The following is a 12,495-nucleotide window of genomic DNA, read 5'->3' on the forward strand; positions in this document are numbered from 1 at the left end:
GATTGCTTCTACCATCTTTGGGACAGTTAGGGACTGGCTGTGGAAGAGGGCTGCTTGCAGTGTGTTGTGTGAGCCATCTCTGAAGCATTGACAGCCTGTAAGTAGCTAGCAGTGGTGAATCCATTGAGGCTGTGAAACAAAGTCACAGTAACCTGAAGGGTAACAGTGGGGGAGTGGTTCATTTTGAGAGCTGAGAAGTATTCATGGACACAGCGTCAATGGACAGCTACGATGGGAATTAATCAGCTTACTTGAAACATACCTGTGTCCATATGTCACTCACTGGGTCATGCAGATGCTTTACATGTTTTTTTATGTGTCTAGCTTCTGTATTTGGCCTACAAATTCTTCTGTTCTGGTGCTCATTTATTCTATCATCCACTGCTCAGGAAGGGGTGTGTCCCAGACAAGCACTGAGCCAGCCTCACTCACCATGCATTCACTTCCTCCCTGAGTCTGCTGCACTGGCTCTCTCAGTTACCCCTCCCTCTTGGTTTTCAGACAGAAGTCTCATAGACAGTACAGGAGTGAGCACAGAGGAGTCCCACCCTCACTTACTGGACTTTGTCCATGCCTGTGCTTCAGCTGGGACAAAGATGATGGTTTAGCTGGTCAGGATTATGTTCTAGATGATATAGGGACCCCTAGTGATCTTTTTTTAATCCATTATTTTTAATAAAAGAAAAAAATATATATATTATATCTATAAGATGCTGCTCTCAGTTTTGCCAGCATGTTTAGCATGACAGATTTCCATTAGAATTTGTGTTTGATAGAAAATATTTGTCACCAAATTGAAGGAAGCATGAAACACCTACCTGGTGTGAAACAGCCACTGTCACTGCAACAACCGCTGTGTTTTATTGCACAAACAAAATAAATTTGAGCAAATTTAGCAGTGAGTGCCTTCCGTTCTATTTTTTTCTACTTCAAGATTGAAGGAAACAACTTATCTCCGGGTATGGTCTTGTGGAAAGAGGGAGCTACTTTGAAGAGAACAGCACTGGTCTAATGTAATCGGAACACTGTTATACCTCTGCTACCATTGAATTTTTTTTCTTTATAACAATTAAGAAATAGTGCCATCTTGTTTCAAAAGAACTGTAAAGCTTTCATGCCTCTCTTGGGATTACAGCCTGCAAGATTGCTGTTCCACTGTAAGTGAAAAAGCAGAAAACTTGTTTGTTTAGAATAGTGGTCTCCTGCGGACCCTTCAGGTGTTGCATAACTACAACTTGCAGCCATTGGCTGTCCAGGCATGCTGGAAATTGGTAGTTTTGCAACATCTGGTTTAAAAGACACCGAGAACCAAAAGAGAACCAAGTGCGTTGAAACACACCAAACCCTTATCCTACAAGCCCATAGGCCCTGTGGACCCTGTTATTACCAAACACAGAGGCACAGTGATAAATAAATCAATGTTCTGTATTCAGTAAATTCCATAACATAAACATTTAATACATATTTAAATCCATATGTATAGTGAATTCACCCTTTAAATAGGCATGAGCTACTTGTTTTGTTTGACTGGCAACCATACCCAGCAATTACATATTTGTTTCTGGCACATTCCCTTTCCCCCAGCCAGGCCTGTGCTCAGAGCCGTATTGTGACAGACAGTCCCTTTGTGCCGCGCAGGTTTGCATTTCACACTGCTCATAATTCAGTTAGGAACATGTGTTTATTGCTAGGGTAATTTTTTCTGCAGCCTGCCGTGTAACTGGCTTCTCCTCTTACATGAGTGTTTGTTAGAAGTGTATACACAGCACTATGTTCTCCTATGCCTCCCCCTCACTGTGGCTGAAGAAGAACGCAGCCAATCAGCAGGCCGAGTTCCACAAATGCTCAACTCTGATTGGTCCTACCAGAAAGGGCATTAGGAACAAAGAAAAGTCCTTTCAGGTAGAGACACTGCTCAATTCTCTTCTCTCTTTTCCAGTTGTGAATTTCCCCCCCCAGTTCTGCTGCTCGCCTAGTGATCATTACGAAGAAATAGCTCTCTGTAATGTACAAACAGAAGGGATCATGAGCACAGTAGACATGTATAATAAGCTCTCGGCGGCAGCAGCATAAAACATTGATGCAATTAGAAGCAAAGGTCATCTTGATCCTATTCAGATCGTAAGTACACGTGTGTGAAACGCTGTGTCATACTGAACTGTTGACTTGTCCAGCAAAATAACTGGGAAGCTGTTTGTCCTAGATCAGAGGAATGAAAGGGCGAGTGTGCAGCTCCTCATCCATCCACACATTACCCTGGAAACCATCTCCACACCACTAATATAGACCTGAACAGAATATGATTCTATCCACTAGACAGAAAGCCTTAAGTGTGTCTTATTGTATCTACTGCACTCACTAACAGCAAGAATACAACTTTTCCTTCCACCTCTTATATTTATTCTAAAGACATTAACCCTGAATTATATTGTTCAATGCAATTCATTTCTGAGGAGACACCTACTCTGAAAATCCTATTTTATCACCAAGAACATCCACAAATGAAAAGGTGCGTGATGCTTCTGTAAGATTTGCACCATTCGGTAATGTAATCTACATAGAGAGACTATATGCAGTAACATTTCACTGACCAATGCTTTTTATTTACATTACACATAGCATTTAAATCTTTTGTTTACCAAATACTAAACTGAAATGTGTGGCTTCTAATATTGAGCCTCACAGGGCAGCACTGATCTACTGTAAGAGCATTCTGTGTACTGTGCTGCTTTATAAAATACAGATAGTCTATCCATTAATAAGTATATACTTAGCCCCTATTAAAAGCGATAAAAAAAACCTTTCCATGCAGCCATAGCACGTTGTCAGTTTTTTTTCTCCCTTGAGACACAGATGTACAGCTGCAGAGAGAACTGTTTCACATTCATGAGTAATAGTTGTGGCAGGGGAGGAAGGGAGAGCAGGAGAACCTAAAGAGGTTTGCTTGTGTTAAAACCGAGATGAGCATTTTCCTGATATTGCCTGTCACCCATTTTGTGTTTTCACGTCACGACAAGCAATTGAGCTCTTGATCCTCACGTGATGTAAAAGCTTGAGCTGCAACAAAATAGCTGCTTTCAGATGGCTGCTTGTTGCTAACTGCCCTTCCCCCTCCCTCTCTCCCTCTCTCTTTCCTCTTCTAACAAACCACTCTAGACTTTCAATCTATCAACAATTCATTACAGCGTTTTAACTGGGAATGTCAGCTAATTAAAAATACTAAGCATGCACAGAGATCACTTCACTGGCACCGAATGAACGAACAGATTAACCGAAAATACACCAAATGCTGCTGACTACCATCAGATCCTGATGCAGAGACATGGACCCAGCCAGCTGCAATGTCACCGAGGTGGGGAGCATGGCCATTGGCCTCTCTATATTGACCAGAAACAGTTAAATGCCACAATGACTTGCTGAAGCAGCACAAACAAATTACAGTGTGCAGAGAATAAGGTTCACATCCCTCTGAAGATTGAGCATCACACTTAAAAATGTTTTGATAATAGGTTTATCAGATCACAGATCCATCACTGTTCCAAGCAGCAGCCCCCCTCCCCTTCTCTTCATGTGTTTTTCAAGAAAGCAGATTTGTCAGAAAAACTAGTGGTTGGGGGAGGGTGTGGGAAATGCCACTTCCTGAGAAAGCACAGAGCAGAATCCAGACCAGAGTTTCAGTCCCTCTTTTTTCTCTCCCTCTCTCTCTTTCTTCACCCCCCCCCTCCTCTCCTCTCCCTCTCTCTCTCTCCCTTTCACTAATTTATCTGGATGTTAGCACATTCTGTCTTGTTACAACCGGACGCCTGTAGGTTTGTTCATAGGGATCATTACTTAACTGATCAGGATGGCTGTGAAATCTATGTTTAAAGGAAAGACGTGATTCATGTAGTGTCAATGAAATAAACCCTCCAACTTTTTTTCCCCTCTATCCATTTTTTGGATTTTTTTCATGGATGAAAGTGTGAAACAATTCCTCCTTGTGCTTTTTTCTTCAGTGTGAATCCCAGATGTAAAACTGAAAGGAAAGGAAGACTGCAGAGAGAGGAATAAAGTGGAAAGATTCTGATGTTTATGCTAACAAGGAATATTGTGAATTACATGGTTACCCTCTGCTCGGGATATATGACTTGTTTTCTCCTTGAGAACTCATGGTGCTTAAGCAAAATGAGGAATCAACCTTGGTTTGATTTCCCTGGGTTGTAGGATTCTATCTTGGTGGCCTTATTAACTAGATAAAATGGCAAAAGGTAAGTTATTTATCTCTTCTTTTTTACTAACACTTCAGTATTGAGCATGATGTTTATGCTTGTAAAATATACCGTTTACTCATCTTTGTCAAACATAACCTCACTGGCGGTCACCGTGGCCACCTTGGTGCAGAACACTTAAAGTGTATGTCTTAATCTGTTTCCTGTGCAGTCAGTAATACTATATGTAACACACCTAATCATTCTCTGCTGCTCTACTACATTGCAGTTTGCTTATTCTCCCCTCATATCTCTCACTATGTCATTTTAAAAAAAGAAAACTGATGTTTTTTTATTGAAAGGACACTGATATATATTTAAGAAACTATGTTTTAAATACAACATTAAAGCGTAAATAGTAACTTTAAAAAAGATAATGTTATGACTCATCTTGTATAAAACAGTAAATCTTTAGGTTTATATGGGTGGTTGTGTAACCCTAACTGTCTTTACTATCCCATAGGAGCTGTAAATCAACCCATGTCACATTTGGACAGTTAATGGAATACATTGGACAAAAGACTTAACTTTTTGCTTGGAATAACTTGGATTTGTTTATTTATTTATTTTTTTTATCTTTTTTTTATTCATTAAGAAATTTGGACAGCATTTCAAAAAAATAGACGAATGTCCACTTTTCCCCCCAAACAAGTTCATGGGAATGTAATACCACCTGTCTCATCTTCAGGATGTCAGTGAGCACTTCTACTGTAGCGAAAGGTGTGGATCCAACTGCAGTTGATGTCTATGACAGTGGTGATGACTGGGAAATTGGTGTGGGAAATTTAATTATCGATTTGGATGCAGATTTGGAAAAGGACAGACAGAAATTTGAGATGAGCAACTCAACAAATAGTGGCTGTGCTTCCAAGGACAGTGGACATTGCTTGGCATCAAGTGGACCAGTTAACTCTACCTCCTCTACATTAGCTGACAGCCTCAAATTTGCTTCAGTTCAGCAAACATCCAGCTCCCAAGGGAACAACCACAAAGAGACTAGCAAATCAAAAGTGAAAAGGAGTAAAACTTCGAAGGATGTTAATAAGTCATTGCCTTCTGCATCTTTGTATGGGATGCCTGAGATTAGCAGTAGCACTGGCAAAAGACAGCAGGAAGCAGGACGCCTTGGGGAGGTGGCATCTTCAGCTGGCATGAATGCAGCACTGGGCCATAGTACTAATGGAGTTGGCCTTACTGCAAATGCTACTTGTGGGAAAAATGTCAAAGAGGAGAGAACTGGAAGTAAAAGCCAAAGCACCAGGGGCTCAAAAAGGGATAAGGATTCTGGAAAGTCTAGAAAGGACAACAGTAATAAATTGTATGACCTTGGGAATTCCAACACTGGAGTGAATAACCAAGCAGTTGTGCATTTGTATGGTTTTGGAGGTGGAAAGGCCCCTGGGAATGGCAGCCCTTTTCATTGTGGCAATAGCCTTGCAGGGGAGTTGGCTAAGAGTACAGTTGATTCAGGGATAATGGGGAACTCTGTACTAGGAAAAAAAGAAGAGGAAGAGGAAGAAGGCCACAGGCGAAACAAAAAGTTAAAAACAGAAAAGGTAAAGTAAAAACATTTATAAGACGGTATTGTTAATATTTTTTTTTTTTTGTGGTTATAAGACTCCAGTGTTAAGTTCTTTACCTTCCCACTCTTGTAGACATAAAGAAACATTTCTGACAAGCCTTTCATGTTTTAGACTTTTCTGCCTTTTTCTGTCATTTCTTTAAACATTGAGCAAATCTGAATGTTTAGCAAACGGGTCCCAGCCTTTTCCTTCTGTCGACAAATCATCTTCAACTTATTTACATTCATTGGCTTTTAGTTAATATGTTAAGTTATTTTTTTTCTCCATTGTTTTGTTTCCTGTGTCTATCTGGTGTTAATGTAGCTACTATTCCTCCCCTCCCCCATAAGTCTTATTGCCTGTAGCAGCCAGCTCTATTTGCACAACAGGCTAGAGTATAAACAACCAGTGAGAGATGACATGGTTACAATAATCTGCTCTGTTTGCCCATTGGGTGGGGGAGGTGTCTCATGTATCCTCTTGCATTGGCAGAGCTGTACTAGATAGGATTGCACTGAGAAAAAAAAATTAAGTATTTTTTTTTCTTCCTCTAAGTATGTAACAAAAGAGCTATTTCAAGAAATGCAAGACAGCACTGTTTCAGGCACTCCTTTGATTTCAACCAGTCTGTCTTGAACTGTGTGAATGCTAAGTAGCTTGAAAGCACATGAGCAAATCAAATGTTAGGACTGGTTATAGAGAATGGCTATTCTTGCTGCTCATTGAGGCAGGTTATTTACTAGCAGTTATCCAGAGGGCGTAAGGTTTCTCTGGGGAACTAGTGCTTTTGTTGATTGATAATTAAGGGTCAAACGCATTCTACAGGCTGTGAACTCTGGTGTGTGTGGTGCGCTTTTTTTCCCCTTCCTTCATGAATTAAGTACTGTGAAGATTATGCATTCTGTATTCATTGTTCGACCCACTTGTTTTAACTCTTGCATAAAAAGTGCATCTAACAACCTACATTTTAATTAGAGTCAATTAGCATAACAACTCTTTCTAAAAAATAAAATTAAAAAAACACAAAAAAAAAAGGGGGATTTATGCAACAGCATCGGTTATCTGTAGACCGTTAGTCACATTTTCAATGTTTATGTAAAACCGTCACATATACAATATCAGAGACCTAATTGACTCTGTGAGATGTTTTTAGAAGCAGACAGTATGCGTGCCACAATGAGGAGCAGAAAGATAATCCCATTTTACAGCAGCAATCTATGCATTGCATACATTTGTAGGTCTTTGTTTATGCCTTAGCCCTTTTTTACTGTAGGTATTTTGCCTGTCAATACCCTGTAATGTGCAGTTTCTTAATCAGCCTTAACAGTCCAGATAAATTGCCCTAATCCAGTGATTATAATAGCACTGGTTAAGGAGTCAGGTCTTTTCGATTGGATTTAGTGGCTTCTTGGAATGTGGGAGGTACCGCCCTTTAATATCCCCTTTAGCCTTTTAATCTTCCAACCAAATGTTCACAATCAACAATTTTGTTTAGCTGGCAATCTGTACATTTCAGAATCTCAAAGGCTGCTGTCATGGCAACAAAGATTAGCATGCTGTGGTTTCCCTGCTTCTCTTAATAATTCCTTTCACAGTGCTCTTTCAGAGATAAAATGTGTGTGAGAATTATATTTTATCCATTGTTTTGTTTTTTATGGCTCTGGTTATTAACTCTGCAGTGAATTCAATTACTAGGCAATCTCTGAAGCTTTCTTTGGCATTGAAAGAGTAAAATCATGTTTTACATCACAATGTTGTATTCTTTCTCACCTTCCCCTCCTGGTCTGCCTCAAGCAAATATTTCCTTTTAAACCAGTCAGATTCTTGTGATATCTTATTGCTGTTGCCTTGGCTCTACAGAAATATTAGGAATCGTCCAAGCAACTGCTACTAAAATGGGGAGAAATGTTTTTCTTTTCATCTATCGTTATTGTATTGTAGCATCTATAGCAGATGTTATATAGATCTACATTAAATATCTTCTATACCAGAGGTTATATAGATCTAGATACAAGATCTTCTACAGCAGAGGTTATATAGATCTAGTTAAAAAATCTATATCAGAGGTTATATAGATCTAGAAATAGGGTCTTTTATAGCAGAGGTTGTATAGATTTAAATATAAGATCTTCTAAAGAGGAGGTTCTATAGATCTATTAGAGCTTTATTCCTTTATAGTGATAGCATGTAAGCCAAAATATGGTTAATCTTTATAAAGCGGTCAGCCAAAACATTCATATGGATGTTTTGCCTTGAAAATGGCTGGATCATTGGAATAAAGGAAGCTTCTCAAGCACAATGAATTATGTTCAAATGTGTGGGCAATAAAAAAGACAAGGTACACATGCGGCTCTGGACTAAGTGACAAATGAAGACTCTCATTGGAGCTGGGATAATTGATTGGTTGGCAGTCCAAGGCTTACATCACATGAAACTATTTTTTTATTGTCTATCTTTGGGAGTGTTTTTTTAGCTGCTTTATGATCAAAAGATATGTAGAGTAAGAAACATCCACTTTCCCTTTTAATATGTTTCCCAATTATGGGTAACAATTATCACACTCTTCTCTTTCATTGAGTCAGATGATAATGAGAGAACACAAATGGTTACGTGATTATATAAAGGAAGCAAATCAAACATGTTTTTTTCCCATGGTTCAAAAGTAACTCAAAACCTTAGAAAATCTTTTGTAAAATTGATTGTATTTGATATGGATTTGTGCCCTAGGAATTAACAATGGGACTTGTTATTCTATATATCCAATTGACCAAAGCAATGTTTATCATAAGTTATGTTGCATGGTTCAATAGGGAATTAAAGTCTATCTGAGGTTGTGTTTTGTTTATCTTATGTCATCATTTTTTCTTTTTTGTTGGTTTTATAAATCAAATTATGCCTTTTAAGGCTCAAGTATGCCTTTAGTAGAAAGACTCAATATCACAATGTCCCTGCCTCCAAATCACTCTTTACAAGAGTCCAACTTGATTAATACATTGATGGCCTTCATTATGGTGTGGCTGGTTCTTCAATGTTTTGCACATAACATGCTGTAACCTCCTCCCCCCCCCCCCCCTCTCCCCTGACTAAAACACTGGGTCAAAAAGGTCACTGACTCTAATTGAAATACAAAGTCTATTGAGGCTTCACAGCAGCCACTTCTTAAATCTACATAAGCGATTTAGCAATTAAATGCACTGCTAAATATGGGTGCCTGACAATAATCCCGCTTCAAGATCTTACTGGGTTTTTACTTAATCATACTATTTAATAATGCAGCATCTGAGTGCTGGCAAATCAGCTCACGGCCAAAGCTCTTCATATCAAATAATACATTTGAGTCATTGGCTTGTTATACTTTTTTTTGTGTCTTCTTTTGTTAGGAAAAGTTGGGTTATATGTCTCATAGCACTAATGAACTAAAGTAACAAAGCAAAACAAATTCTGCTAGAGGTTTACCCCTAGGATGACATTGCTCAGTGCAGTTTGGGGGCCTCATCATTGAGGTACCTAACTCAATTCTTGGCTACTGAAATAGCTTGGCTAACCACTTGGACTTAGTTCCACACTTACATAGCGTGGTTGTGCTATTTATTATTATCATTAAACTCTATATTTATATAGTGCACACATTTTCCGCAGCACTCAAATTATATATATTATGCTAAATGTGTATTCATAGCCCAGGAATAGGTAAAATTACCCCAACTGCAACCCTGTGATGCCAATCTATGTGATGCATTTCATATACTTTCTTAGGTAAAGCACCTGAAGTAATTCCAGTCTACATCACAGATACATTTGTATAACAATACATCTAGCTTTAGTAAAACAACAAAAAAAAAAGATATTCCTCTGCAGAAAGCAATAAGAAAAAGTCACATCTGCTTTTAATTTCCACCTCCCTGACTTGAACCACACAAGGGTTTTATTATATCCTTGGTTCTTTTGTGATATTGCATACAGTTTTACTATTACAAAGTGTGTACCACATCAATGAGTGAATTTCATGGAATTGGACAACATCCCACTTCATTGATTTTTCAGAATAGTCTCATCTGTTTGTGATTTTATTCTCCTCCAAATAGCAGTATGTATATAGTATGGCATCAAATCCACTATTCAATGGGAAAATTAATGTTTTTAGCTTTGTGGTCTGGTAAGTGGCAAATAAGCTAATAAAAATGTTATGTCTCCGCACTTTTTTTCTCTCCCCCTGTTGAGGAGGTTTAGCCTTAAATTTTAGTCATTCATCCATTACAACTGTGACCTGCCAGCATACAAGCATTGAAAAGGAAAACATTATCTGGCCTTTGTTTGAGGTCTTTTATTGAGGCTAATGACTGGTCTTGTGCCACCCTCAGATAAATGACATTATCTTTGAGTGGTCTGACAGGCAACAGACATGTTAATGGTGAAGCTGCAGGGAGGGTTTGTCATAGCTGTAACAAAAGGGAAAACACAGATCTTTTGACATGGTTATAATAGGAAAGCAGTGTCTTTAAAAGTGTAAAGCAGTGTGCACAGGTCTGATACATGGTGTAGATATGCTTATGCTAAAACAGTGAATGTGTTGATGTCAACACAGCCTCTAAGAACAGCAGTATTGTTCAGTCAATTCCATTTATAGTCCAACCTGTCTATTACATTTTATTGTTGATCACTGCTTTCATGCTATCCCTTATTTCCTTTGAGTTGTGATTTGATGTTGTTGATATTGTATATGTCAATGTCAATAGACTATTGCCTGGACTCTGCTCCAGGTATACACTGTCACTTTCCATGGAAACATTTTCACTGTCTCAGTCAATTATTTAGAGAGCTTCATATATAACAATTATTCAGATTTTCTTCCTATATATTGATTAATGATGGGCAGGTCTACATACTTGTTATTTGCTGACCAGCAATGTTCTAACCTCAATTCTTCCACAGAACACATTGCAGTCTAAGACCCCATCATGTAGAATGAAGAAAAAACATTGGAATAGTTTACCATACCATTTGATGAACCAAAAAAGTGTCTAGGTTTCACTAATTTTAAACATTAGTTTGTTACTAAATGATACAATTCTTTAGATATCTATAAAAATTATAAACATTTGGAATTCTAATGGTTGCAAAAACTATCTGCTTAGCATTTGGTTAAAATCCTTAGAAAAGAGTTTTTGCATATATCTCCTTGATCTTATTTGACTAGTATTTGTCATTGATGCAAAACCACCAGTAGACTATGAACACCATAGCCACACCGCTTTTCTACATTGCAGAACTTCATCTTATAAATGATAGATGTGGTTAGCAAATGTGGATGCTTATGTTTGTTAAAATAGGCCGGTCACACTGGCGGTGAGTGCTCTCTTCCTCTGTCCTCCGGCGAGCCAGGGATTCGCATCGCGGGATGTGCCCGCATGTGAATGTTGGGTTGTCACTCACCTCCTCCTTCTTCTCTTCTTCTGTTTCCTCTGTGTTCTCATGCCACTGGCATGTGTGTCCCCGCCTCCTAGAGCGCACACGCACCGGAGCTCTGAGATTTAAAGGGCCAGTTCACCCTTAATTAGTGTATGCACCTGTCCTTTTTCTAAAAGTATGTGCACCTCCCTCTATCTCCTGCCAGATCTTTGTGTGCCCTGTGCCCTAGTGAAAGCATTTATTGTGTCTTGCCTTACCGCATTCCTGACCTACCTGCTCCGTGACCTTACCCTGCTCCTGTGCCACCTGCCTTCTGACCTACATCCCTGTTCTCGCTACCGTGCTGCCAGCCCTGACCATCTGCTATTCTGACTACGAGTTGCCATATTCCTCCTGTACCATGTTTTCTCCTCAGCAGCCTGTGTGGATGAGTCGTGCCAGGTGTAGTGACCTGTGTGCCGCCTGCCACAGCAAGTCCATCCCGCTTTGCGGCAAGCTCTGATGAAAACCAGTGGCACCTTAGACTCCGCTCCTTGACATGGTCCAAGCCATCATTCACACAGACTCAGCGGATCTACTACCTCCTTGCCGCTACAGAAATAATGCCAACCCCTGTAATGCTGCACCCCCAGTACCACCACAATTTTTACAAAACTGCTTTCTACACATCCATGCACATTTTTGGAATTGAAAGGCTTAACACTGGCCAGTTTTTAATCCCTACTTTCAATAATTTTCAATAAAATTCATGGCATATGAACATACAGAAAAGCACACATTCCACCCTTGAGCAGAATATTTATCTTGATGTGCAGGAACCTTTACCTCCAGAAGGGTAGTAAATGTACATTCTTGTATTGTGAATGACTTAGAGGATAAGAAGGCTGATTACACCTTAGTTCTCACTGTAATTGGAATGGTATGTTTTGCATTTGAATACACGTTGTGCTTCTATTCAGGTATAAACACTCATGTTACACGATGAAAACAACAGCTTGGGGAAATGGTGAGGTCTTATTTCTCATCGAAACTAGATTTGAGATGTTGAATGAATGGTGTCAATAGATTCTTTTATTTGTTTGCCTTTTTCCAAGGCCTTTTTTCATTTCTGTAAAAGCTATAAGAGGTGACAGATGTTTGAAATGGCTCAGTATGACCTCATTGAGAACATACATGCCGGCGTTTTAGCTTATTGAAGTACTAGATAATGTAGCACAACATAAAAGTAGTCTGTGATCATCTCAGTATATTTCCCATTAAGTTGGGAACATAGGCCT

General features: G+C 39.1%; 1 protein-coding gene across 4 annotated transcripts in view; it reads left to right on the forward strand.

Moving 5' to 3' along the window:
* The first annotated feature begins 2,102 nt into the window (after positions 1 to 2,102).
* ZNF608 (zinc finger protein 608) overlaps positions 2,103 to 12,495 on the forward strand; it is a 75,068-nt gene continuing 64,675 nt past the window's right edge. For 2 of the 4 annotated variants that reach the window (XM_056537335.1, XM_056537334.1), the window contains exons 1-2: positions 3,717 to 4,247; positions 4,711 to 5,803. In XM_056537335.1, the coding sequence (XP_056393310.1) occupies positions 4,937 to 5,803 (867 nt within the window). In that variant the 5' untranslated portion in view covers positions 3,717 to 4,247; positions 4,711 to 4,936. Of the gene's footprint in view, positions 2,122 to 3,716; positions 4,248 to 4,710; positions 5,804 to 12,495 lie in introns of those variants that run through there. The other 2 variants (XM_056537333.1, XM_056537332.1) reach the window with 2 other exon arrangements.

The sequence above is a fragment of the Hyla sarda genome, chromosome 1 (genome assembly GCF_029499605.1).
Source record: "Hyla sarda isolate aHylSar1 chromosome 1, aHylSar1.hap1, whole genome shotgun sequence".
Lineage (NCBI taxonomy): Eukaryota > Metazoa > Chordata > Amphibia > Anura > Hylidae > Hyla > Hyla sarda.